At 45.8% G+C, this 23,036-nt stretch overlaps 2 protein-coding genes across 2 annotated transcripts in view; one reads left to right on the plus strand and one right to left on the minus strand.

The window, feature by feature from the left end:
* Positions 1–2,258: 2,258 nt before the first annotated feature.
* MED8 (mediator complex subunit 8) lies at positions 2,259–11,834 on the minus strand. The gene is made up of 7 exons (XM_058808913.1): positions 11,810–11,834; positions 9,064–9,182; positions 7,884–8,028; positions 7,433–7,573; positions 6,950–7,031; positions 5,740–5,988; positions 2,259–2,729 (listed from the first exon to the last, which is right to left on the minus strand). Exons 1-7 carry the CDS (start codon positions 11,813–11,815, stop codon positions 2,665–2,667), a joined length of 807 nt encoding a protein of 268 aa, XP_058664896.1. The 5' UTR covers positions 11,816–11,834; the 3' UTR covers positions 2,259–2,664.
* The window catches only part of SZT2 (SZT2 subunit of KICSTOR complex), a 53,001-nt gene continuing 41,778 nt past the window's right edge, over positions 11,814–23,036 (plus strand). Inside the window, exons 1-9 of the mRNA XM_058808086.1 lie at positions 11,814–11,936; positions 12,120–12,245; positions 12,405–12,578; positions 12,926–13,096; positions 14,909–15,040; positions 17,021–17,180; positions 17,653–17,759; positions 17,915–18,125; positions 19,160–19,330. Of these exons, the coding sequence (XP_058664069.1) occupies positions 11,814–11,936; positions 12,120–12,245; positions 12,405–12,578; positions 12,926–13,096; positions 14,909–15,040; positions 17,021–17,180; positions 17,653–17,759; positions 17,915–18,125; positions 19,160–19,330 (1,375 nt within the window). The remainder of the gene's footprint in view (positions 11,937–12,119; positions 12,246–12,404; positions 12,579–12,925; positions 13,097–14,908; positions 15,041–17,020; positions 17,181–17,652; positions 17,760–17,914; positions 18,126–19,159; positions 19,331–23,036) is intronic.

The raw sequence follows: 23,036 nt of genomic DNA on the forward strand, positions 1-23,036 counted from the left end.
ACTTGGCTGCTGCAACAGCAGGACACAGCCTGAGCCTTTGCCCTGACCCAGCAGGTCACACTTTTATTCTGACACAGTGCACTGGGAGCAGTGAATCCCTGTTGGACATGCAGACCACAGTGACAAGCAGTGGACCATGAATTCCACAGTAACTTTATGGGTAAAAGGCTTGTCCCTGTTCCCTGTTTAAACATTCAAACACTAGCAGCGACTGGATAAGGAGGTTAAAGTCACTCTACTCTACTCTACTCTAAAGTCATTCCCATTCCCACAATTAGAATAGCATGTCCTGGTCCAGTGTCCCAAGGGACACAGATGCATAAGAAGATTTGGATGTGAGTGAAGAAATGGAAAATATGCCTTAAAGCAAAAGGGACTTTCATCAGTTCAGTCTGTCTTAACAAAGGATCAGGAAAGCTCGATCATAATATCTGACTCCTCTGGTACTAACAACTCAGAGGCTCAGTTCCTTCCTGAGAAGATCCACTGACTTGAAGGGAATTAAAGAAATGCAGCTTCAGTCGAAGGTGAAACAAGGAAAACAGTTTCTAGAACAACCTACCAGCCACTGTAGCAGGGACACACCAGTTTAAAATCAACTGTTTTCCTAACAACAGTGCTCTAATTTACACAAGAACTAATTCGAGGCAGCCTGTGTCATGCAGGAAGTTACGCTGGGAGCCTGGGAGCCTGGCCAGCCTCCCTGCTTTAAAATCTATGGAAAAAAACCTGCCTGTGCTTCCCTCCCTGCAGTCCAATTGTGTGAAAGGTCTGGCCTGCCCCACTGGAGGCGGTTTGGGAGGCGTGTTACTCAGGCTGGCGTGGGCAGCAGGCAGCCATGCCCTGCCTGTGTCCCGGGCTGCCCGAATCGCTCCAGGCAGCTGCTGGCCCTGCGCTCTGGCACCGAGGCATTTTAGCTTTATAAGGAAGCCACTCTGAGGGGATGAAGCAAAGCAGAATCCTAGAGCTGAGGCTCCATGAATGATGAGTGCCAAGGATCTGACACATACAGTGTTCTGCCTTCCTTTCCAACCAAAGCAAGGACATGAGACAGAGCAGGGAACAGCCATCCCCATGGTTCTCAGCACGCTCCGATTCCCCGGCTGCCAGGCTTGGTTTTGCACAAATCACTCACACTGGAACCAGTAACTTGCCTCCACACCAGTTCCCTGCTGTAGTCAGTGGCATCCTAGAGAGCCAGGACCTCCACATTCATTAGGAGCAAAAAGCAATTGCACCAGTCTGGTTGGGATGCTGTCACTGCAGACAGACTCATTTGTAGTGGAGCAGCTTTGCTATTGTATAAGCTGTTTGTGCTTCCAGCTCAACTTTCTACTTCCCAGCTCAGTGCTTTTCAAGGGCCAGCATGTCAAAATGGGTCAATAACTGCCCTAGTCACAGCTTTGTGGACGGTTTTGTTTTGGGAGAACAGCTCACAGCCTCCACAAATAAGCTGGATCTGATTAGCTCACAGGCAAACAGTGAAGGAGCAGCTGCAGGCTGTATCTGCTGAGTGGAGATTTCCTCACCCGAAGATTGCTGACAGATGCTATTGAGTAAAACACACTGCTGGCTTTCAACACAAGTCAGAAGGAAGTCCATGCAAGAGCAACCATAGGCAGGACATTTGTCCTTTACGATAGTGCTGTATGTACTGACAGGCTCCACGGGCATGTGTCCCCACCCTTTTGTCTCACTGGAATCTCTCATTAGGCAGATTATGTTACAGCTCAAGGGCATAAAGTAGAACAGGGATGGCTTCACAGTGCTCAGTTCCTAAGAGAAATGGGCCAGACTTCACAACCTGGCCCATCCAGAAGTGTCACAGTCCTGCTCACATTGAAATGCCTTTCTGAAGTGATAAATGACCCCTGAAGCAGCTAATAAACTTTATAGAAAACAGAAGTAGAGAAGCACAGAAGTGAAATCAGATCCAGCTGGGATTTGCTGCAGCATCAGAATACAAAAGCTCTGTGCTTCTGTTCCTCAAGTGCTGTCTTCTTGCTGTGGGCCTTGAAATAGTCCTTCCCAGTATTTTGCTTTCTGGAGTAGAGCCATAATTGGTTTTTGATGCACAAGATGTTTGCTGCTTATGTTTGTACCCTGCTGACTCACTCTGCTACACCCCTTTACACACAGACCTGCAGCTCCAGCACTTGGCCTCCAACATTTTCAGTGTGGTTTAGACTGGTGCTGCTCTGTAGCCTTACCCAAAGGGAAAGAAGAGTCCTTATGAGCCAAGAGATGGACACAGTGTCTCACAGCGAGCATAACAAGGTCTTTATTAAACAAGACCAAGTAAAGAAAGAACATACCGAGTGAACAAGCAGAAACAAGGAGCTCTGTGCAGCTCTTCAGGTTCTCTGTCAGGAAAAGGTAGTGATCCTCCAGAACAGACCTGGAGAAGATAGCATCCATACCAGAAGCAAAGTCCTCTGCTCTGGCTGAACAGAGAAGTACTTGTGTCCAGGAGACATGGCCAGCAGCAGCTCCACACAAGCCACCCAGCACTAAATAAAATACAGGGAAGGGCCTTATAAACCCTGTCTTCCCAAATATGGTGTGTGGATATGTGAAGGGACTTGGAAGTCCTAGAAGGAATCCAGGTGGGGTGCCTGCAGCAGTAACAAATGTTGCTGTTCCCCGGGTCTGGTTCACCTCAGCTCATCTCTGATACGGATGCATTGAGGCAGATTTTATATTTGTTTTTATGCCGCTCGGCATTTTTCCTGCAGAGAGAAAAGAGAAAAAGCAGTGCAAAATCAGTAATATGAGAGGACATTTGCTCAGGAGCACACAAGACTCATAACTACCCTGTCTGGGCTTTTCCAGTTCTATGCCAGGCTCATTTGCTACAGAACCTTTCAGCTTCTGACCTACATGATCAATCCCTTCCACAAATTGGCATCTTTCTCTACTGACAAATCTCCTTGACAATTCCTGTGTCCTCCTGCTATCCCCTTCAATTCTATTATTTTTTCATCCTCAGTAAGCCTTTCCCTTTGTCAGGAGGGTCCTGCAAGAGTGTTGGACTTAGTCTCACAGAAGTTGCTGGCAGCAGCACACACAGAAGACCCCAGACTGTGTCCACTTCCATTTCAGAGTCTCAGTAGCCCCTTCCCTGCAGCATTATTTATAGTCAGGGTGTATATATAAATTTCTAAGCCTCTTTCAGATTTCGTAACTTCTTGTAATCACATCCACCTCTTGGGCATTATTACTCTCTGCTGATAGCAATCTCACATGTCTTTGTGTTCAAAGACATCTTACTAGCAGCTTACACTAAGTGTAGAGTGTTAGACAAAACTGAGATGATCTGAAAAATAGTGATTAAAGAGCAGCACAGAGAGATATTAAAAAAACACTCCTTCAGTGTCTTCAAATTGAACCAGAAAAAAAAGGGTAACTTCTGAAAGTTAAAGTTATAGTGCAGCAGGATGAGAAAAGATTTGATAAGCAAAAGCCTAAACCAATAAAGATAATTAAACTTTCTCAAACATATCCATAGTGGGTCACTCCCAGCAATGAATGGACAGGTAACTGATAGAGATAACAGTAACTGATAGATACTAAAAATCAAAGACAAATACTGTTAGATATCACTCCAAAAGCAACAGTGAACCAACTGTATGGTTCACCCACATCTGAGACACTGTGAGTGGCTGTGGTCTTCCCAGTCTTGAGAACAACCAGAAGAAGTGCATGTAAGAGTGAAAAGGAAGATCCAAGTTATAATTTTCACACAAAGTCATATTAAGGAGAATAGGACTTAGCAAAGGGAAAACCACCTAAAAATAGATAAAGGAAGGAGACATGACAGATTTCCAAAACATGAAAACTAGTATGGAGGAGGTAACTGAGGAATGGTTATTCACCATTTCTCACAACATGGGTAAAAAAAGAAAAATGCAATAAAATTATCAAGCAAAATATTCAAACATCAAAAAGATTTGAAGCAAAATGTGATAAAGCTGTGGGACATACTGCCATGGGTGTTGTAGAAGTCAAAACTGTAATTCAAACAGGAACTGCAAAAATTAATGGCTCCTGGACCCAATGGTATCAAACCAAACTCTGGCTTAAAATCCCTAATAGGCAACTGTGGTAAAGATATACTTTGTTCTTGTATTCTTTCAGGCTCAGCTATGGACACTATCAAAAGCAGAATAGTGCCCTTATCAAGAGGTACTTTCCCTATCACGCAGGCTGGACAAGTGCTCTCGTTATCAGGGCACTCTCTGCTAGGCCTACAGAAGGGACTGCCTCCCCAGCCTGGATACAGTATCTCTGGATATTCAGGAGGAATCACAGGAGGTCTTCTTTGTTACCAAATTACAGTGGAAATTACTTTCTAACTCTTACATAAATACATATTTAACTCAGGATCAATACTGTTGCTCAAGTACACATGTGAACAACAATCATTATATACAGACAAGAAAACATCAATTAGGATATAGGATATCCTAAACTGCAATTAACATAAACATTCTGACAATACAGGGTTAGCCTGCAGGTCCCCCAGGCCAACCCCATTCCTGACAGCAGAGGATTTTAAAGTAGGAATACCAGAATAGGGCAAGCCTGCAGTGATTTCCATGCAGAATACCTATTCTGCTTCTATCATATTGTGCCTCAGGGTCAAGGAATCAGAGTTGGTATCCTAAGATTAGATATTGACTAATTTTTCATCCAGAAGTCTATTTACCTACTTCTTTTTCCATCTCATATAAACATTATCTGCCTATCACACACTAGGCAATGTGCTCTACAGTGTAATTATTTAGCATTCAGAAAAGTATCTCCCTTTCATTCTAAATCTACAAGCCCACATTTCGATTGGTGCAGTTTCACCAATCCTTCTGTATCATGGGAGGCAAATGAGGCCTCCTGCAAATGAGGCAAATCATTCCTCATTTGCCTGCTGTATATAATTTGGGATTTTATATGCTTCCAGTTTCTTCTCCCTAGCCCAAAGCTATGCCCACTAGCACAGGAGATATCAGAACTGCCCATAATATTGCAGATGTGGGTACCCAATGGATTTACAGAATAGCCTAAAGATATTCTGTTTCCCTCTTCCTTTTCTAGACATTCCTAGCATTTGGCTTGCATTTCTGCCCCAGCTGAATACACAATTATTGTCTTTACAGAACTCTTCTATCATAGATGTATTTCACAAATACAAGTAACTAGGTTAGAGTCCAGGTGCTGGATGTGTAGTCAAATTTCTATGCCTATGTATTTCACTTTATATTCAATGCAAATGTCATCTACTGCTGTTAAGCAAAGTCACTTTGTATAGGAAATCCTTCTACCTTTTTACAGAAAACTTTCTTTTCTTACCTTAAATAACTCATTACCATCAACCTTTTCCACTTTATTACCTACCCCAACTTAAATTTCACAGGAAAACCACCAGTATCCCTGAAAACTACACTGTGATCTCTCTCCATATTGAGAGAGATCTCCATGATCCTATGTTCACTAAGTCTATTATTAAAACAGTATTGCAGTGGGAGTTAAGGAGCTGAAGCTGGTTGGCTGAGATCCACCTCACCCTCTGAGCCAATTTTAAACAGGTATTACTCCTCTATTATAACCTGACTCATATCATTAAGGCCCAAAAGGAACCTCATACTTAGTCACATCTAAAAGGTGACTGGGGAGGAATCTCCACATCTGCATTTGTCTTTCCTGGTCCCTGGGTTTCAACTGATCTCAGATATGGAACTTTACCTGGCTGCCCTGCTGGTGCCATCTGCACTCCTGCCAGCATTGGCTGCTGCTGAGCTGGTGCACCTGTCATTGGCACCTGCTGCATGCCAGAAGCACCTGCAATGATGGCACCAGCTCCTGGCTGGCCTGACTGGACAGATGCCCCAGAGCCCGGGGGTCTGCGGTTTGACAGCCCCTTCCCAAAGGCCACAGCTGCTACCAGGGCATTGGTGTCTGCAGGGTTGAAGGTCTGCTTGTTCTGTCGTAAACCTGTAAAAAAATGAAGGTAGTTTGGAAGTTGTTTTTAGACTTGGCAATCAGGTCTAAGAAGTAGCATAGCTGGTCCTGAATTTACTTTTCTGCTACTTTAGTGCGTGCAATAAGAGATGAGTTTCTTACAGGCTGTCCTACAGGAGTCTCAGCAAGGTCAAGGAAGCTGCAAAATCAATGGACACTGGTGATCCAAGAGCTTTTTCACTGAGAGCAGGGCATAATCTGCTCATGCAAGGAGGATAGAGTGACCTAACTCCTCCATGCCCATAAGAAGCTGCCACTAAAGGCTATTGCATGCTGAATCCTATGGCAGGTAACACTGTGATTCACACAAACAATAGCAACATCCCCTTTTGGAAGCTCATAAGCAAGGTGGTGTCTGCAAGTCTTTTTGCCACACACGTGCCCAGTTACACTGTTATTCCCAGATAGTAGACAGAATCTGTGCTCAGGTCCTGTGTCAAAGATGAGAGTAAAAACAATGCCACTGCCTTTATGGGTAGTGTGTGGCACTCCCAGGAATAGTGAACACCACAACCAGAAAAGGTTGGCCATGAGCCTGAAGCACCTATTATCTAGACAGGATCACACAAAAGCCTGCCAACATGGGGACTCCTTCAGAACATAGCTAAAGGGTTTCTCATTCACTGCTGCTGCATTTTCACAGCTATTTTTATTAATTAAAGTTGATTGGGAAATTTTCTTGGCAGATACTTATCACCTCCTCAAAGGTGGATGTGTCAAAGGGCTGGGGTGACCTTCACATTGCACCCACACGCTTCCTTCTCAAATTAGGGGGCTCCAGGACAGCCAATCTTGCATCTTCTGGAATGTTTTCATTTGTGCTGCTCAACTGTGTTTCTCATATTTCAGTCTCTCCAATATACCTATTTTCCCCCTCTAATCTCTCAAATTTGCTGCTTAGACCCCATACCCCACTTCCACCTCAGTGACATACCTCCACTTTCAGATTCACGCTCCTCCTTACTGATTTTCTCCAGCAAATTTGAGCACATTTTGTTCAGACTTTGGATCTGTTTCTGCAAAATGAAAACTGTCAGAAACTGCCAGGATACCTCCAACTCAGTACAAATCAGCAAGATAAATGAACAAGCTTTCCCTTCCCCGGATCCATGTAACCAAATATAAGTGTTTTGATAGCTGAGCTTAGAGTGCTAATGCAGGAGGGCACTGTGGAGTTGGGACAGCCTTCACCTCAGACTGGTTGGAGGGCACCTCCTGTGAACAGCCAGAGAGCTGGATACCCTTGTGAAACTGTGGATGAAACCAAACCTCAGCTATGGTTAGCAGGAGAAATCTCAGACAGGAAAGGACACAGACGAAAAAGAAAACTGTCAAATGGAAGGATGGAGGAAGCAGTTAAAAGGCATCTCATGCCCTAGGGGTAAGAGGCAGAAGTATCAAACCCTTCTTTACCTACCTGAGCTGCATCAGGGCTGATTCGAGCTGCATCTGTGATCAGCTGCTTCTCCTGCTCCTCCACCTCAGGGTCGGGCTTAGTTCGAAGGTGGTCGGGCACCACTTCATGGCTGAACACTGGCACACGCCCCTCTGTCTGCCTCTGCAATGGGGCACAAGCCTCACTCAGAGCCTCTCCCTCCAGCCCAGCACCAGGCAGCTCCAGACCAGGGCACAGGCCATGGTGCTGGACAAGGCTACAGGGAAAACCTTGATCTGGGGAGCCTTAGGAAGTTTCAACAACTTGCCTAGGAATTTGCACTGTGCCTGTTTAGTAACAACAACGTATTTATTAACAGCAACACCTCCTGTAAAGTGTATCCAGTGCAAGTGTTTGTAGGTGAAAACTCCACAGCAAAGCTCTCAGACAGAAGTACTTCCTGCCCTTTCTGATACTCAGGGGACATGCTTACCATGATCTCCTCATCGCGGTCTGGAGACAGCACCAGCGGGATGATCACCTGGTTCCGCAGCAGCGGCGTCTTCTCGTGCTTTAGCACTTTATTCAAGGTGTTCAGCTGTCCTGAGAGCAATGCAAAGCTGTCCAGAACTGAAGGCCTGGAAAAGCAAATAAAGAAGATAAAACATGGAAAGGGGATGCCACATAGGGCTTTTCTGTCTTCTTCACTCAAATGGCTGAGGAGCAAGGAAAAAACACTATTAGTCCTCAAATCAGTCTGCTCCAGACAGTAAGCAGTAAAACCTAGGCTGAACACGCAGGTGTGGACAAACCCCAGTCCTAAATGGAAAAGGCTCAAATGGAGCAAATACCTCAGGGACATTACAAGCAGTACCACTGAAAGTGGCAGTTGTGTGGGATTTCAGTAACACACAGAGAAGCTCTTCTTTCCTTTCACCACCTCTCCCAGTGGAACTCTGGAGCAAGGTCTAAGAAACAATTTCATTCTGAAGCAGTACAGCCAGGGCAGAAGACATCTGTAGTTTGGTTATCCAGACTAAGAAACAATGAAGCTAAACAACTGATAATCTTTTCAAGGAGGTTCTCTCCAGCTTAGTCTCTGTGCTGGATTCATCAGCTCTCCTGCGTTGTGCAACATGAACTATAAACGTTAATTTGTCTGGGAAGCTTTGCTGCAGTGGCAGACACTAAGATTACCATATAGTTTATTAAGCTGCATCTATAACATCTTTATGTTACATATTCTCCAGGAAGAGAATGCCATCTTGCAAGGCTCTCAAACTGCAGCAAAGCAGAATCAGCAAAACACAAAAGCTCAGTTTATATCAGAGCCACAAAAAGCCAGGAAAGGTCAAGAAATGCAGAAAGAACCATTCCTCGTTTTATATAATATATGTGGGTCTCTAAGGTCTTTCATCTGAGAACTTCTACTCACTGCAGATGCAAGTCTAGTTCCCATCAAATGTCTGGATTAAAAGGTGTTAGTGTGACTCTAATTACAGCATGAAGCCAATGGTTTTCAACTGGTTTTCTTGTGGAAGATCTGTAATGGTTGCTCCAGCACAAATGTAAAAAGAAAATTGAAACCTATGGACAAGAAGCTAATGTTTTTTAATTAATCCTTTGAGCCAAGTCTGAAGAGCTCTGGCAGTGATCAAGAGGAGACACTTTACCATGTGAGTCGATCATACTCGTTCTCCAGCTTGTAGATAAAACTGACCAAGGAGTTCTTCAGGTCGGCCACCTGACTGATGAGTGCCTCCAGGGTCAGCTCCAGCTGCTTCTCCTCTCTCTAAAAAAAGGCAAGACAGACAAGGGAAGAGAACAAAGAAGTTGTGAATCCACACCCATGCATCCATGATCCAATCTTCCTACAGGCAGCCTCCTTTTCAGAGAAAGCAGAGGCATTGGAGATAAAAATCCCATTATTTCACACTGATCCCTTTCCCTTAGGTCAGGCTGCTTAGGCAAGAGACTTGTGCCTGAGACAAAGGCTTGGCCAGCTGTCCTGCTAAAGATCTGGATGAGTGTCTGAAAACACAATCATTTACACCTGCTTTTCACCACATCAGGCAAAGTCATCAAAACTAGCTCACGACACCTTTGTAAGCTACTTAAGCTAACCCAGATCAAAGTAAGCTTTCCCTCAGCCTTTTCTGAAGCAGCTGTGGGTGCTGTGATGTCTTAATCCAAAACAGTCTTTGTAAAATGACTACCCGGACCGTGGACTACTGAAGACTCCAGTTTGTGTAATTCTTTACTTTCTTTCTGCCTATGTGACACCTGCAGCTGCCAAGGAAACTGGCAGCTCCTCCTGGCACTGCCCTGCCGTGACACAGACTGGCACTGTACCCACACACACCCCTCACCTCCTGCCTTTTGCTGGGATTATATTGCTTAAGAAATCTTCCCCACTGACATCCCTTTCCGGGTGAGGGAGGATGGTGACAGACAAAGTGTCAAGACTGGGGATGTGCTGCTGAAGACATCAAGGCATGTCCTTGACTCTTGCAAAATCCCTCTAAACTCCTATCTACTCTAACTTACTCATGCGACAGTGTTGTGCAAAATATAATTAAAGTCCCAGCCCTAAGGAACTGCTCGTGTAAGTTGAGAACTGTACAATAATCCAAGAGGAGGGTGGGACAAAGCAATCAAATAATAAAAAGGGAATACCGATTGGAGAAGCAGATAGAGTGACTCACATCGTTGGCATGCTTGCTATTGGGTTTGTTGTTGCTCTGTTCAAATACACTGGCCCAGGGTAAGCTTCATGGAGAGAGCACCTTCCATGTTCATGAGAACACAACATTATTCTATTTTATTTGTACTCTGACAAGTCGGTAATCACTGATGGGACTCCATTTCACTTTAACCACCTTAAAACAAACAGCTGAATAAACCTTATTAAAATGTGATCCCCAGTCCATGGAGTGGACTCATGAACAGATTGCTGCTGGCTGTTCCACCTAGAGATAAAAGCACTCTCCTTCATCTTGCGACGGGACTAGTCAGCTGCTGTCCAATTAAGAAATGTGCCTGCAACAGTTTGTGTGCTTGTGTTTGTGCAAGGAGGTTAACTACTGCCTGTGTTACAGGCCGGGCTGGCAGCCAGTGTTTTACTGCAGAGGTGCCAGGCTGGGCACCCACGGCCATTGCCCTGGCCCCCTGCCCGTGCTGATCCAAGAAGGCCTCAGGAGGATGAATGAAACCCCATTGCTCAAGGAGCACTCTCACGCAGCAGGGCACTCCAAGCCTCCCTCCCCAGGCTCCTCCCAAAGCCATCAGGAGCTGGAGGCAGATGCAAGCTGTGCAAGAAGCACCCTGTGAGACTGACCAGCGATTCCAAGGAATGCTGTGCCTCCCTAAGAGGACACTTTGAGGAGCTTGTTAGCAATGCTACATTGGCCCGAGGTAGTAAAGGTAGAGCTTCTGGTAGGGGCTCTGAAGGACCTCCTGATATGGAGCAACTGAGAGGTAAAGGTGAAATACAGAGTAGGTAAAGGTAAAACAATGCAGGCAGCAAAACAAAGGAGAAAAAAAAAATCCTGGCCGGCAAAACAAAGGGGAAAAAAACCCCATGAGTTTCTGTACACAATGACATTATCTGAGCTGATAACGTTTTAACTCTATAAGATCTCAGGATTATCTGAGGGTAACCCATGAAAACATCTGCCCAATCCTGGAAAGGCAGTCAAGGAAGTAAAGGCGACCACAAGACTTACTAGGAAAGCAACAGAAACTAAGCATCATTATGTCACCACATAAATAAATCCCGCCTTTACATCTCGAATACTACATGTCACTCTGTTCCCCCAGCTGCAAAGGAACAGAGTAGGAATATGTACCGATAAAGGTAACGAGGATGATGAATAGTAGTAGTTCCAAAAAAACCAAAAACAAAACAAAAAAAAACAAACAAACAAACAAACAAAAAACCCACCAAATCAAACCAAAACTTTAAAAAAGCAAACAGTGAAAAAGCAGCAAAAAGCCTGGTACGACCAAGTGGCTGAAACAAGGAGAGACAATGTAACAAGCCCTATAAACGAGGAATAGCGGGACAAACTGTTTTCACTTTCTTTTCCAGCGGGACAACCAGAACATCTGTCTGAGGCCAGACAGCTGCGCTTTCAAACAAACCAAAGGAGGTGTATCTTGTCCTGTCAACCTGCCCTCAATGCTCTTTTCTTTGGACAACGCGGATGCCACAAATTCACAGCACTTCATAATTCGGTTCTTTTCCCATTAACAACGTTTCATTCAAACGAGACCGGGGCACTCAGCCGCACACACGCTCAACCCACGGCCGTGCAGCAGCAAGGGGCTGTGCACAGCAGAGCACCGCACCGGCTGCTCGGGGACGCGCTCGCGGCAGCCCCGGGTGCGCCCGCCCCGGCCCCGCTCCCCGGCCCTCACCTGCATGGCGGCGATAGCGGCGGCGGCAGCGATGGCGGCGGCGGTCCCGCCCCGTTGTCCCGGGAGAGCCGCACTTCCGGGGCGGGGCCGCGCGGACATGGCGGCGGCCGAGCGGCCCGACGGGGAGGTGGGTGCGGGCCGGGAGCGGGGCTGGGGAAGCCGAGCCGAGCGGAGCGCGCAGGGGACACGGCCGCCATGGGGAGCAGTGGGGCTGGCGGCGCGGGGCCGGAGCAGCCCGGGGTGAGCGGCGGCGCGGGCGCTGTCCGGGGCTGCTCCGGGGCTGACCTGGGCCGCTGTGCTCCCGCCGCAGGTGGAGGAGGCCGGGCACGTGTTCCTCCTGATGAAGAAGGACTATCGCATCTCCCGCAACGTGCGGCTCGCCTGGGTGCTCAGCCGCCTGCACCAGGTGATCCGGGCCGTGCCCGAGCCCGAGCTGGTGAGTTGGTGCTCAGGGCTGCGCAGTGTCACCGCCGCTGGTGCTGCACCACCCGGCAGCACCTGCACCCTGCAGGGCACTTGAGCCCGTTTCGTTTCACGGAGTCTTCCTTTGGTGTGGCTTGATGTTCTGTCATGTTCCGTTTGCTTGTTCTGGCAGGTAAATTCAGAAAATGAGCTTGATGTTCTCAGCATCCTGCCTAACGGGTGGCAGCCAGACGAGCCGGTCCAGCCCAGGCCCTACCTCCTCGTCCCCTCCACACGGGTCACCTTCCTGGCCCGCCAGTACCGATTTGTGATTGAGCTCGATCTGAGCCCTTCCACGGGGATTGTGGTAAGAGCAGAAACTGCCTCTGTCTGGGGTGTTCTGCATTAAAACAGAAACCCATTTCTGTTTGCTGAGAAAAGGTTTATTGCTCTCAGTGTCAGCCTGAACTTTTGCAGAAGTCTTGCTTTTCGTGGGAGGGAGCCATGCTGTGCCTTTGGCTGGGAACTTAATGGCAAGTCCTGTTTCTCCATTGGATGCATAATGTGTGACTGCTGTTTACAGGAGTTGTCACTTTAATCTAGCTGCCATTGCAGAAGGGTGTTTGTGGTTGGCTCTGCTCTGTGGGACAACCACCAGTGAGACTGAAGGTCCTAGGAGATGAAAAAAGCTGTTCCCTTTCTCTGTTTCTGTAGGATGACTCAACGGGGGAGATAATTTTTGATGAAGTGTTTCATGCCCTTTCCCGATGCTTGGTGGGATTGTTGAGACCCTTTCGTATCCCCGGTTCAGACATTATCTACCAGCCAGAAATCTTTGTCACCATCCAGGTGTATTCCTCCATCATTGGCCTGCAGTCCCACCAGGTAAAGTTCAGGCTCTGCCTTGGCACGGCGTGAGCAGCTCGCTGTGCTCTGCAGGTGTCCTGTGAGCACAAGGGAAATGGGGCAGGTGGCAGCTGGGCTCTGCTGCAGGCTTGTCTCACTAAAACACGTGGCCTGGCACGATGCAGTGTGTGTGAGCAACTTCTCCTTCCTGGGCAAGAAGCAGAGGTTTCTCTGGACAATGCTGCCCTCAGGCATGATCTTAGAATTGGGCCACAGGGAATATTTGCCTCATGTCAAATGTGTGCTTATTGTTGTTGTTCTTGTTTTGTTGTTTGGGGGTTGTTTTTGTTTTTAATTTCTGTTGAGTAATTCTTTTTGCCTGTTTTAATTAGCTTGAAGCATTCAAGAAGAACTTGTATGACCAAAACCTTGTCTCCCTATTCCAGCTCTGTAGCAGTGGTTAATTCAGAGATAATTGCCTCTTCCTACAAACCTTGGGTTTTTTGCACTGGTCTGAATATGCTTCTTCTTGCTGAGGGGAACAGCCAACACAACCCCAGTATTGAGATTTATTAGTGAGATTTTACTTGTGTCAGGTCTGTTTAATAAATTTGAGTCTGGTTTATGGGGCCAGTGTTGTTTTTGAAGTTCATCCTTGATCTCTTCCACCTTTCAGTATTTTCACATAACTTGTGTGTTTATGGTGGTGAATTTCATCCCTTTGCTACCACACCAGGGGAAGTGTGTGGTAGCAGGAGGAGCTTGTTAGTCTGTGCTTGTTCCCTGCCTCCCCTTCCCCAGCCCTCCCTGCCTAAGCCTTCTGCCAGGTTTGTGTTGTACCTGAGGAGTGTGGCCATCACTTTGGTCTGTTCTGAGGTGCTACTGGAGTAAGTGCTGCAGGAATTTTTCCATTTGCTATTGATGTTTCATCTTATCCAACAGTCTGGCAGACCATCATGCTGTGCCTCAGTATTTCCCCTATTTACACTATATTGAGCATCCTGAAGTTGCTACATTTTTCTTTGGACCTCTCTAAATTCCCACTTTGTATATGAGGCCATGAACTGTGATCTCCAGGAACAACTGGATAATTCTGTTTCTTTTATGGAGGAAAAGGCGTATGTGTGTATGTATTGCTCATCCAGGAAAAACTCTCCGTGGTGATCATTTCTTTCTCCTGTGTCACTGCCCATAAGAGGCTGAGGGATGTGGGTAACATGCAGCACCCCACCAATCTGCTGAGGTCTCTGTCTGCATGTTGTATCTTTGTGTCTGGTTGTGGACAGGGATTGCCTGTACCATGGTGACATCTGTAAACACAGGTGTCATGCCTGTCACCCTGGGGAGTTTCTGTGCTGGCAGGCTTACTCTGTCACATCACTCGGCTTCTTGTAATGTCCACTCTAATTGTTTCTTTTCTTTATTTTAATTTGCTGTTGCCCTTGGAAGATAATTTGATTAGTCTATAGGTAAAGTAGATTAGAACAAACAGACTTTTCTTTAGAAGCATCAGACTGCAGTTAGTGGGTTTTAACAGTGATCCCACATCACCTTCTTCTAATAACTGATTATCCTGGAGAAAGCCAAATGAAGTAGAAGTTTCTTTCCCAAGAAGGAGATTCCCCAAAGTGTCACATAGGCATCTGCTGTGGGATGCACATTAATTGCCATGAAGTACCACTGCTCACAGGCAGGTGCTTTTGAGCAGGAACAGAGAGAAGTGGCCTGTGCTGTACCCATGCTTTGTCAGGGATGTGTTTGACCTTCACTGTGCAGAACTGTGTTCCTGTGTACAATCTTGGGTGCTATAAGACCTTAACTTGATGCCTGACATGTGTGTCCTTGGGCCAGGTACTGTTCCAGGGCTGTCAGCTGGATGAGACGAAGCGTGAGGCCTTTCTGCACCAAGTTTACACACAGCTCTGTGCCTTTGAAAACAAAGTGGCAGAGATGCTTCAGCAACAGTATGAGCCCAAACCACAGGTAAGGAGGGCAGGGATAGCTGGGCTCTCTCAGCTTCCTGGAGATGTGCACTCTGAAACCCCTCTGAGGTGGGGTGGCAAGAGGAAAAGCAGCATAGGTGTGCAGAAGGAACGGCTAAGGACTTTGTGAGATAATGTTGTGGGATCCACCAATGAGACATGAACACTGAGGAAGCAGAACCATTAAGTGTTTAGAAGGACTGGTGAGGATGGTTACCTTCCCCAAAGTTCATGTGCTGTAAGACAGTCTGACTGTAGGTCATGGGAGAAATGGTAGGATGTGCTTTCTCTCTGAAGAAGGTGGCAGGAGAGGTGATTATGTCCATGTAACTAATCTATAAATGGCAGTGAATATGCCCTGTTACATTTCTTGAATGAAAATATTTCTTTGTTACCATGAAAACTGGCCATGAAGCTGAATAAACAGCCAGTTTTTTCAAGTTCTCCTTGAAATCTGTGACAGATGTTGCTTAGTAGCCATGGATATATGTATCAGCACATTAATGATAGAGTCCTAGTATGGTGTGGGTTGGAAGGGACATTTAAAGATCACCTCCCCTGACCTGCTGGCCATGCTGCTTTTGATCTTGTTGCAGTCAAAGTCATTGCTGGTCTGGCTGAGGTTATTTGGTCCTTAGTCAGCATTAGTTATTAGAGTTCAGGCAAAAAGGAAAAGAAAAAAGGCCCAGAATCAGATGACCAAGAGGCTGTTGGTGATGTATTGCAGTTGCATATCTGAAGTGCTTGGAATCTCATATTCTAGCTGCAATTTGTATGTTTCAATGCTAAAACTGCTGGCCCTGAAACAGAAAGTAGATTGCCGGAAGTAAATAACTCAGCTGGTGAGTCCAGATGGTGTTTTTGCAGTGCTTTATATGCATTCCTGCTTGATGCCATATTTCTCTCATGGTAAACTACCCTGTAACTTCTTCCATGCAAATGGGGGAGAGAGACGCTCTTGCAGGCCAGAGGGACTGGTGAGTCCTGCCACAGGCTGTGGGGTGGAGGTGGGAGGCCCCAGGGGAAGGGCAGGGACTGAAACTTTTTTCACTTTTGAAGTTGCACTTGCTGTATCATTGTTAATAAGTATCTGAGTTTAAGGCATCTGGCAAGTTAAAGTGATGGACAGTCAATATTTTTTGCTCACAGGCACAAGCTGCTCCCATTTGTGCATAGCAAAAGTTTAGTTCTAGTTTTATTTTCCCAGCTCCAATCATCTGTAGCTTTGTAGAGGGGTGGGGGTCTCAGCCATTCTGTGCATTAGCAGTAAAAACAAAGCCATGTTTTATTACAGGGTTGATGCCAAAACCTTGTGGGGATTAAGGGACTATGAATACAGTAGGTTTCTCACTGGTGTAATTATACAAATTTCAGGCTTTGCCTAGGGGATATTTTTCATAGAAGGTGCAGAAGCTTACCTGCATTTGTTTATATCAACACTGCATAATGAGAGCCATTTGAGTTAAATGCATAGACACCAGACTTTGTCTTTAGGAGGCTCCTTGCCCCCTCTGCTGCAGAGCTTCACAACTGAGACACAGCTGCCTCTGCCTCTCCAGTGTTTCTGAGCTGAATATAGTCGATTAAGTAGATGCTGAATAGCTGCAGCTTCTAAATGACAGGGGGAGAAGGAGGTATTCACATCTCTTAAACTGGGAACTGCTTTGCTCCACAGAGGAGTTTTAGTGACCCCAAAGTGACCCCAATTTCCCCTTCTATTAGAAATCAGCTTTATATAAAGCTCTGAGCCTGCTGTGCCTCCACCTTCAAGCAGCCTTGCCCAGCTGCTCTAAGGGGCCCAAGTGACCAGGAGTTTAAGAGCACCTGGAAGTTAAAGCTACAGATGAAGTCTGCTGCAGTGCTCCAGAGTACCATGGGACTGCCAGACTAAAGGTGTTTGGAAGAGCGAGGAGTTGAGCTGAAATCTGCCCCATGGGGCCTTGTGTTTTGGTTTTTTTTGTTTTTTTTTTAACTTTTCCAGGTGGATTTATCCCCCCTGAGCCAAGAGAGCCCTGGTGATGTGCAGGAGTCATCTGGGAGGAAGCCCAGTGTGTCTGTGGTCACTGCTGACGTTGGCCTGGTCAGCATGGTCCGGCAAGGGATCCTGGCCCTGCAGCTGCTGCCCTCCAACTCCAGCGCAGGTTGGCTGCGTCCTCGGGGTTAAGGTTGGCCTGGTTGTTTGTGAAGGGTTCTGTTCCTCCTGCCATAGGCTGAGGTTGATTTTATAAGGGCTGATGTGTGCATGGACCTTTCTGTTAGGGATGAAATCTCAACTGAGGCATTTACTCTGCGTTCTGGGGGCAAATTGTGGTGGTGGGAATGGGGAGGACCATACTGTGCCAAGTGCTGTGTGTCAGTGTTGGGGAGTTTGTGAGGCAGTACAGGTGTGACTGTTGCTCAGGGCAACCTGAGCTGTGAAGAGCTGTGCCCTTTCTGTGTGCTGTGCTGTACCTAATCAGGATGTTTGCCAGCTCCATAATGCTTTGGAAGCTCTAAATCACCTCAGAATTTTCCTTCTACTTTTGCCCTGCCTAAACTTTGCCTGGTGGATTTCCTGGGACAATGATAGCTGTTTGAGATGGAGATGGCACTAAGGTGCTGCCTTGTTTCCAGGTATTATAATAATTACGGATGGTGTGACCAGTGTCCCCGACGTGGCTGTGTGTGAGACTCTACTGAACCAGCTGCGCAGTGGCACTGTGGCCTGCTCCTTTGTGCAGGTATGTCTGCTGCTGACTGCCAGTGTGGGTACCACAGGGACAGAGGTGGTGGTGGCATTCACCTCCAGAGGAGAAGTGTGGGTCCTTGACCAGCTGTCTGCTTTGTTCTCAGCACTGCTGTTCTCTCTCAGGTGTCTCCTTTATCCATCCCATAGGTGGGCGGTGTCTACTCCTATGATTGCAGCTTTGGCCACGTTCCCAATGTGGAACTGATGAAATTCATTGCCATGGCCACTTTTGGTGCTTACCTCTCCACATGCCCTGAGCTGGATCCCCTGAGCCTGGATCTGAATGTGTATCACAAGGCATTTCTGCTGTACTCCTTTCTGCGTACTGGGGAGTCCCTGAACCCAGAATATTACTGTGGTGAGGAATGTGCATGTTCTTGTTCCAGTAGATGGATGTCTTAGAGCACCTCTCTTTGGGGTGACTCTCCAGGCTTGGTTATGCTCATACTCTCCCTTGTTATGCCTTCTGTAGGCTGTGGGCACAATGGGTCACACAGCCTCCCCTCTGGGTTCCAGGAATTGGGTGAACCAGGGAAAACAAATGTCTTATTTTCCACCATTCCCCTAGCTCAGCAATCTGCAGTTAGGCCCACTGTGTTGGGATGTGGAGGGGGTTGGAAGCTCTTGCCCACCCTTCTGTGCACACTGGCTAGCTCTCAGGTGGGGATGTTCTGGAGATCTTGTCCTAACAGGGCTTGCAGATGGCGGTTTGGATTGAAAAACTAGACCCCTGAGAACTGTCCCAAGTGCCTCTCCTGGTTGTTCTTATTTTGTGACTGTTAGTGACTGAGAGTGTGCCAAGAGAGATTAGTTTAGTTACCAGTAAGACATGGAAACACCCTTTCATGTCCCAGTGATATGCTGGTGCCATCTGCTCTTTCTGTAACTTGGCAGCAGAAACCACATTAACTGGCAAGTTTGAAGAGTGTTGGCTTGGGACTTGAAAATGTTGAATCTTAAAAAGATCAGCTGTTAGTGGTTTAAGCTCCACATCCTGATACCTTTTAAAAAGCACCTGGGAGCTCAGGATTTTCCAGGGAAATCAGTGAAGCCCCAAAGCTTGCTGTGTGACTGCTGAGACAGATGTGCAGTTTCTGCCTGTCTAGGCTGAATGTGGAATTCCAGTGCGTACCTTGTCACAAATGCTGTCCGAGAGGAAGCAGTGCCTGACACCACACCCTGTCCCTTTCCCAGGCCTCTTGGCCACACTAATGAACCTGTTTGCAGTATTGCAGAATCAGGAGTGGGTGTAGGTGGTGCCTGAAGGATGTACTGTTCCTCAGGCGAACAAGTGTTCCTGGCAGCTTATATGAAGCTCTTGGGGAGACCTGTTCCTACAGGATGGGGCTCAGGGGAGCTGCTCCCTCACAAACCCATCTCTGCCTTTTGCAGTGTCCCAGCACAGGCTGTTCAATGAGCACCTGGTGTCTGCAAGCAGCAACCCTGCTCTGGCCATGCGGAGGAAGAAGCACACGGAGAAGGAGGTGCACGCTGACCTCGTCAGCATCGTTTCGGTCCGGCTGCGCGAGGGCTACAGCATCCGGGAGGTCAACATCACCAAAGGTGACTGCTGCCCTGGGGCCTGGACACAGCTGGGACTCTGTTCTCAGCTGCTGAGAGGAAAGCACTGGGTCTGCCATCTCAGCAGTGCTGGTGTTGTGGAGGAAGGAGCCATTTTCCCCAAACTCTGTTTCCATGAATAATTGCCTGATGCAGGGCTGCCCACTATTGTGCAGTTATGCACTTGCCAGGCTCACCCTCTGTGGTTGTGCCTGGGGAGGGACAGCCAGTGATGCTCTGTATCTTGGAAATGATTCCCCACAAATGCAGAGAAACTAGTGACAGAACTGGGGTTTGCAGAGTTTTTTTCAGATTTCATCTCTAGTTCTCCTTTTTTCATCCCTTTCTATTCTCTGCTAGATGCACTCCAAAATACTAACATGAAGTTGAGCCCTTTGGTACAACAGACTTAATGCCTCCAAACTACAGTCTTCCAAAAGAAGAAATTGGGCAAAACAAGGATATTGTTACGTGAAAAGGTCAGATTAGTCAGGACCATAACAAATTCTAGAAGACCATAAAACCTTCCAGTGATCCTATTCTCTTATCTGACTCACTAGACATGGCACCTGGAGTGTGAGAACTAGCTGCTGACTGGGGACCTTGAGGGGTTTGATTGTCCTTGGGAGTGCCAGTAAATCCTACCTAAATTTCTACCTCCAGTTGTGACTAGTGATAGTACTTTAACTTAAAGGGGAGATGAAAAAATCCAAAAGCAAGTTTATTAGTACTCTAGAATGTGTTTTATATCAGACAATCAGTCTGTGATGTAACTCCAAAACCATTCTAATCTTGCCATGTGATGTTTTCTGTGAATTTACCGTGGTCTGCCTAAAAAACATATAAATCCCCTCTGCCCTTCTCTGGTTGGAAGGCTGTCCCAGAGCTTCCTTGCTCTTTCTCTAGCTTCCGTTCTAAACTCCCCAAGGCCAAGCTAGACCTGTGTGACTATCATCTTTAATTAACTTTATCCTCCTTCTCTGACTTGCATGAACATATTTAACAACCTCTTTCTCCTTGTAACCTTTTGGCAGGTTAATATTAAGCAAGCCAATATTTCACTTTCTTTTGTAAGGGCAGGCTGTGTTGTTTATTCAGGTTAATAGCTCTTATATTTTTTCCCTTAAGTTGTTTTCTTTTCAGTTTGATCTCATATTTCTCAAAACAGTTGATAAGAGTGTAGTAAGTGTGGTTTAATCAGTGCCTTGTTCAGCAGTATTAATATTTCCCTGCTTCTGAAGTAAAATGCCAAATCTGATAGATGAGGAATCACGTGGGCTTTCTCCATGACTGTATTGCAGAAATCCCTGAGTCTTTCACACACCTTTTCTTTCAGCTGATGAGTCCTTGGGGGTGTTTTTTGGGTTTTGTTTTTTTAGTAGTCCCTAAATGTGCTGTCCTTCACATGATATTACTCCTAAGTTTATCTTGCTCAGTTCACATACCCGTTCCTCTGTTGATGCCTGGCAATTTCAGTTTATTTGCCTTGATGCATCTTACAAATTGAATGGATCTAAACCACCTTTTTTGGGGGGAAGATTGCTAACAATCATATTAGGTGGGATAATTCCTAAATTTGGTCTTATATTAATCTCTCTAGTTTCTTGTTTCAGGAATTTTCTGCTAAAAGTAATTCTTTTTTCAGGAATTTTCTGCTAAATTTTCCAGGTGAGACAGCTGTTTTAGTAGTGTCTGCAGGTTGTTTTCACTAATGTAGGTGAGGCATGAGATTACTTCCCTTAAATCCAGGCAGATGAGATCCATTGCATTCTCCTTGGCTAGGAGTGTCTGTGAAACAGTGTGACAAGTCCATTCCTGTCCTCTGTGTCTTTTATTCTTCTGTGCACAAGTTCACTTACAGCTTGAACAGGGCTGGATAAAAGGCCTTTCTCTTTAATCTGGCAGCAATGTTGAAGTGCTTTTGGTGGCTGTGTAGTCCTATATAGAAATGCTGGAAGAGCATTCACCAGGTATGAATCATTCAAAAAGCAGTCAGACAAGTTCATGTTGTATCTTTCTGTATAAAGGTATAGCTACAACCTCTGGGTCAGGGTATTGTAAAGCAGTGAATTCCTGCACTCTGGAGGAATGGATTAGAAATATCACCACATGTTACCATGCTCCCTGCTTTTTCCTCCAGATATTTGCCTGCTGGCTTTTACTCCTTGGAATGCTAAATGGATTGGTCTCCCATTTTTACAAGAGCAGAAGAGCAGCTGGATCAGAGTGACCTTCTGTGGTGAATAACTATGGGCAGGTGTACAGGGAGGAGTAAGAGCAAGATAAACACACATGATAATAATCTCCATTCTCCTTTACTTTTTTCTTCCTTTGAAGCCAGAAATAATTTCTGTGTATTTTTTTACAAAAAAATTTAAAATGAAATGTCAGAGGTTTCAAAAACATGGAGTGTATTTCTATGCAGCCTTCAAACTAGTGGCAGATAATGTTACTTAATACTTGGGAAAGGCTAAATGCTCTGGGGAGTTGGTGAAAAATTTGCTGAACTAACAGGTTAAAGTAGAGTTGAGAAATTATTCAAGACATTTAGACATTCAGCACTGCCTTTGCTAAGGAGAAGCATGTTTGGCTAATCAGGGTTCTCTGAGCCATTCTACAGAGAAGTGTGTAACAAAGAACAGTTAATTAACCTGGATTGCCAAAACTTGCCAATTAAGGGCTGTTAAGGAGCCAGCTGGCTGTGAAGCAAGAGGAAAAAAGTGTAGCTGTGGACTTTGACACTGTCAGTTTTCTCCTTCACTTTACCAAAAACAAAATAGAATAAAAAGCTAGCTTTGTGCTCAGAGTTGCCTGGAGAGGTTGTTTGTGATATTTATAAGTACTCTGGTTACCCCCACTGTTTGATTTTTAAATATTTAGGTGTTTAGGAGGCAACTTGGTTATTTAGGAATGCAGAGTGCATGTGAAGGGGAAAGGATTGGAAGGTATGGAGGAGAAAGAAGCTTCGTTGTCATGGTGTGTAATGGAGCCCAGTTCTTTTACTTTCTGGGACATTGTTGGGGGAATCTCCCTCTGTAACAAAAAAAAAATTCTCACGGACCATTTTGTGTTGAGGACAGCCTGGAGGACAGTTTTCAAAACATAATCTTCCTCTGTGAATCAGTCCAGTACCAAAACTGGCTGGACACTAGCTGAGCAGTGAGAATGGCTGTTCTCTAGTGACAGGAATCAGGAAGACAAAGTGAGCTTTCTGAAAAAATCAGAGCTGGACGTTGTGAAGGAAATCAAAGTAGAAAAAAATTTATTTGCTATTAACTCAGGAACCAGAAAGATATTGCTTTGCAGTAAAAAAAAAACCCTAAAGATTAATCTAGATGTAACTTCAAACTAAGTAAATATTTTGCCTGTGTTTTTAGTTCTGCTTGTGTGGGATCACAGGAGTGAAGCCAGGATGACTAATGGAAACAGAAGTGGAAGTAGGAAATATTTTCATTTATGATCTAAGCAAAAATGTGGGAATTTATTTATCATGTTTGCTGTTGATGAAGTAGAAAGGCTTTATTATGAGAACCAAAATATTGTGCAGAAAGCAGTGGATGAGCTCTAAAGCAATAAGAATGAGGTGACAGTATGAAATAAAAAGAGGTGAATCCATAATTCTTGTTTAGCCTCTCTGATAAACAAGACAATCTTCATAGGAAACAACAGATGGTGCAGTCCTGGCAAGTGCATTTGTGGTAACACAAAC

The sequence above is a fragment of the Ammospiza caudacuta genome, chromosome 7 (genome assembly GCF_027887145.1).
Source record: "Ammospiza caudacuta isolate bAmmCau1 chromosome 7, bAmmCau1.pri, whole genome shotgun sequence".
NCBI lineage: Eukaryota > Metazoa > Chordata > Aves > Passeriformes > Passerellidae > Ammospiza > Ammospiza caudacuta.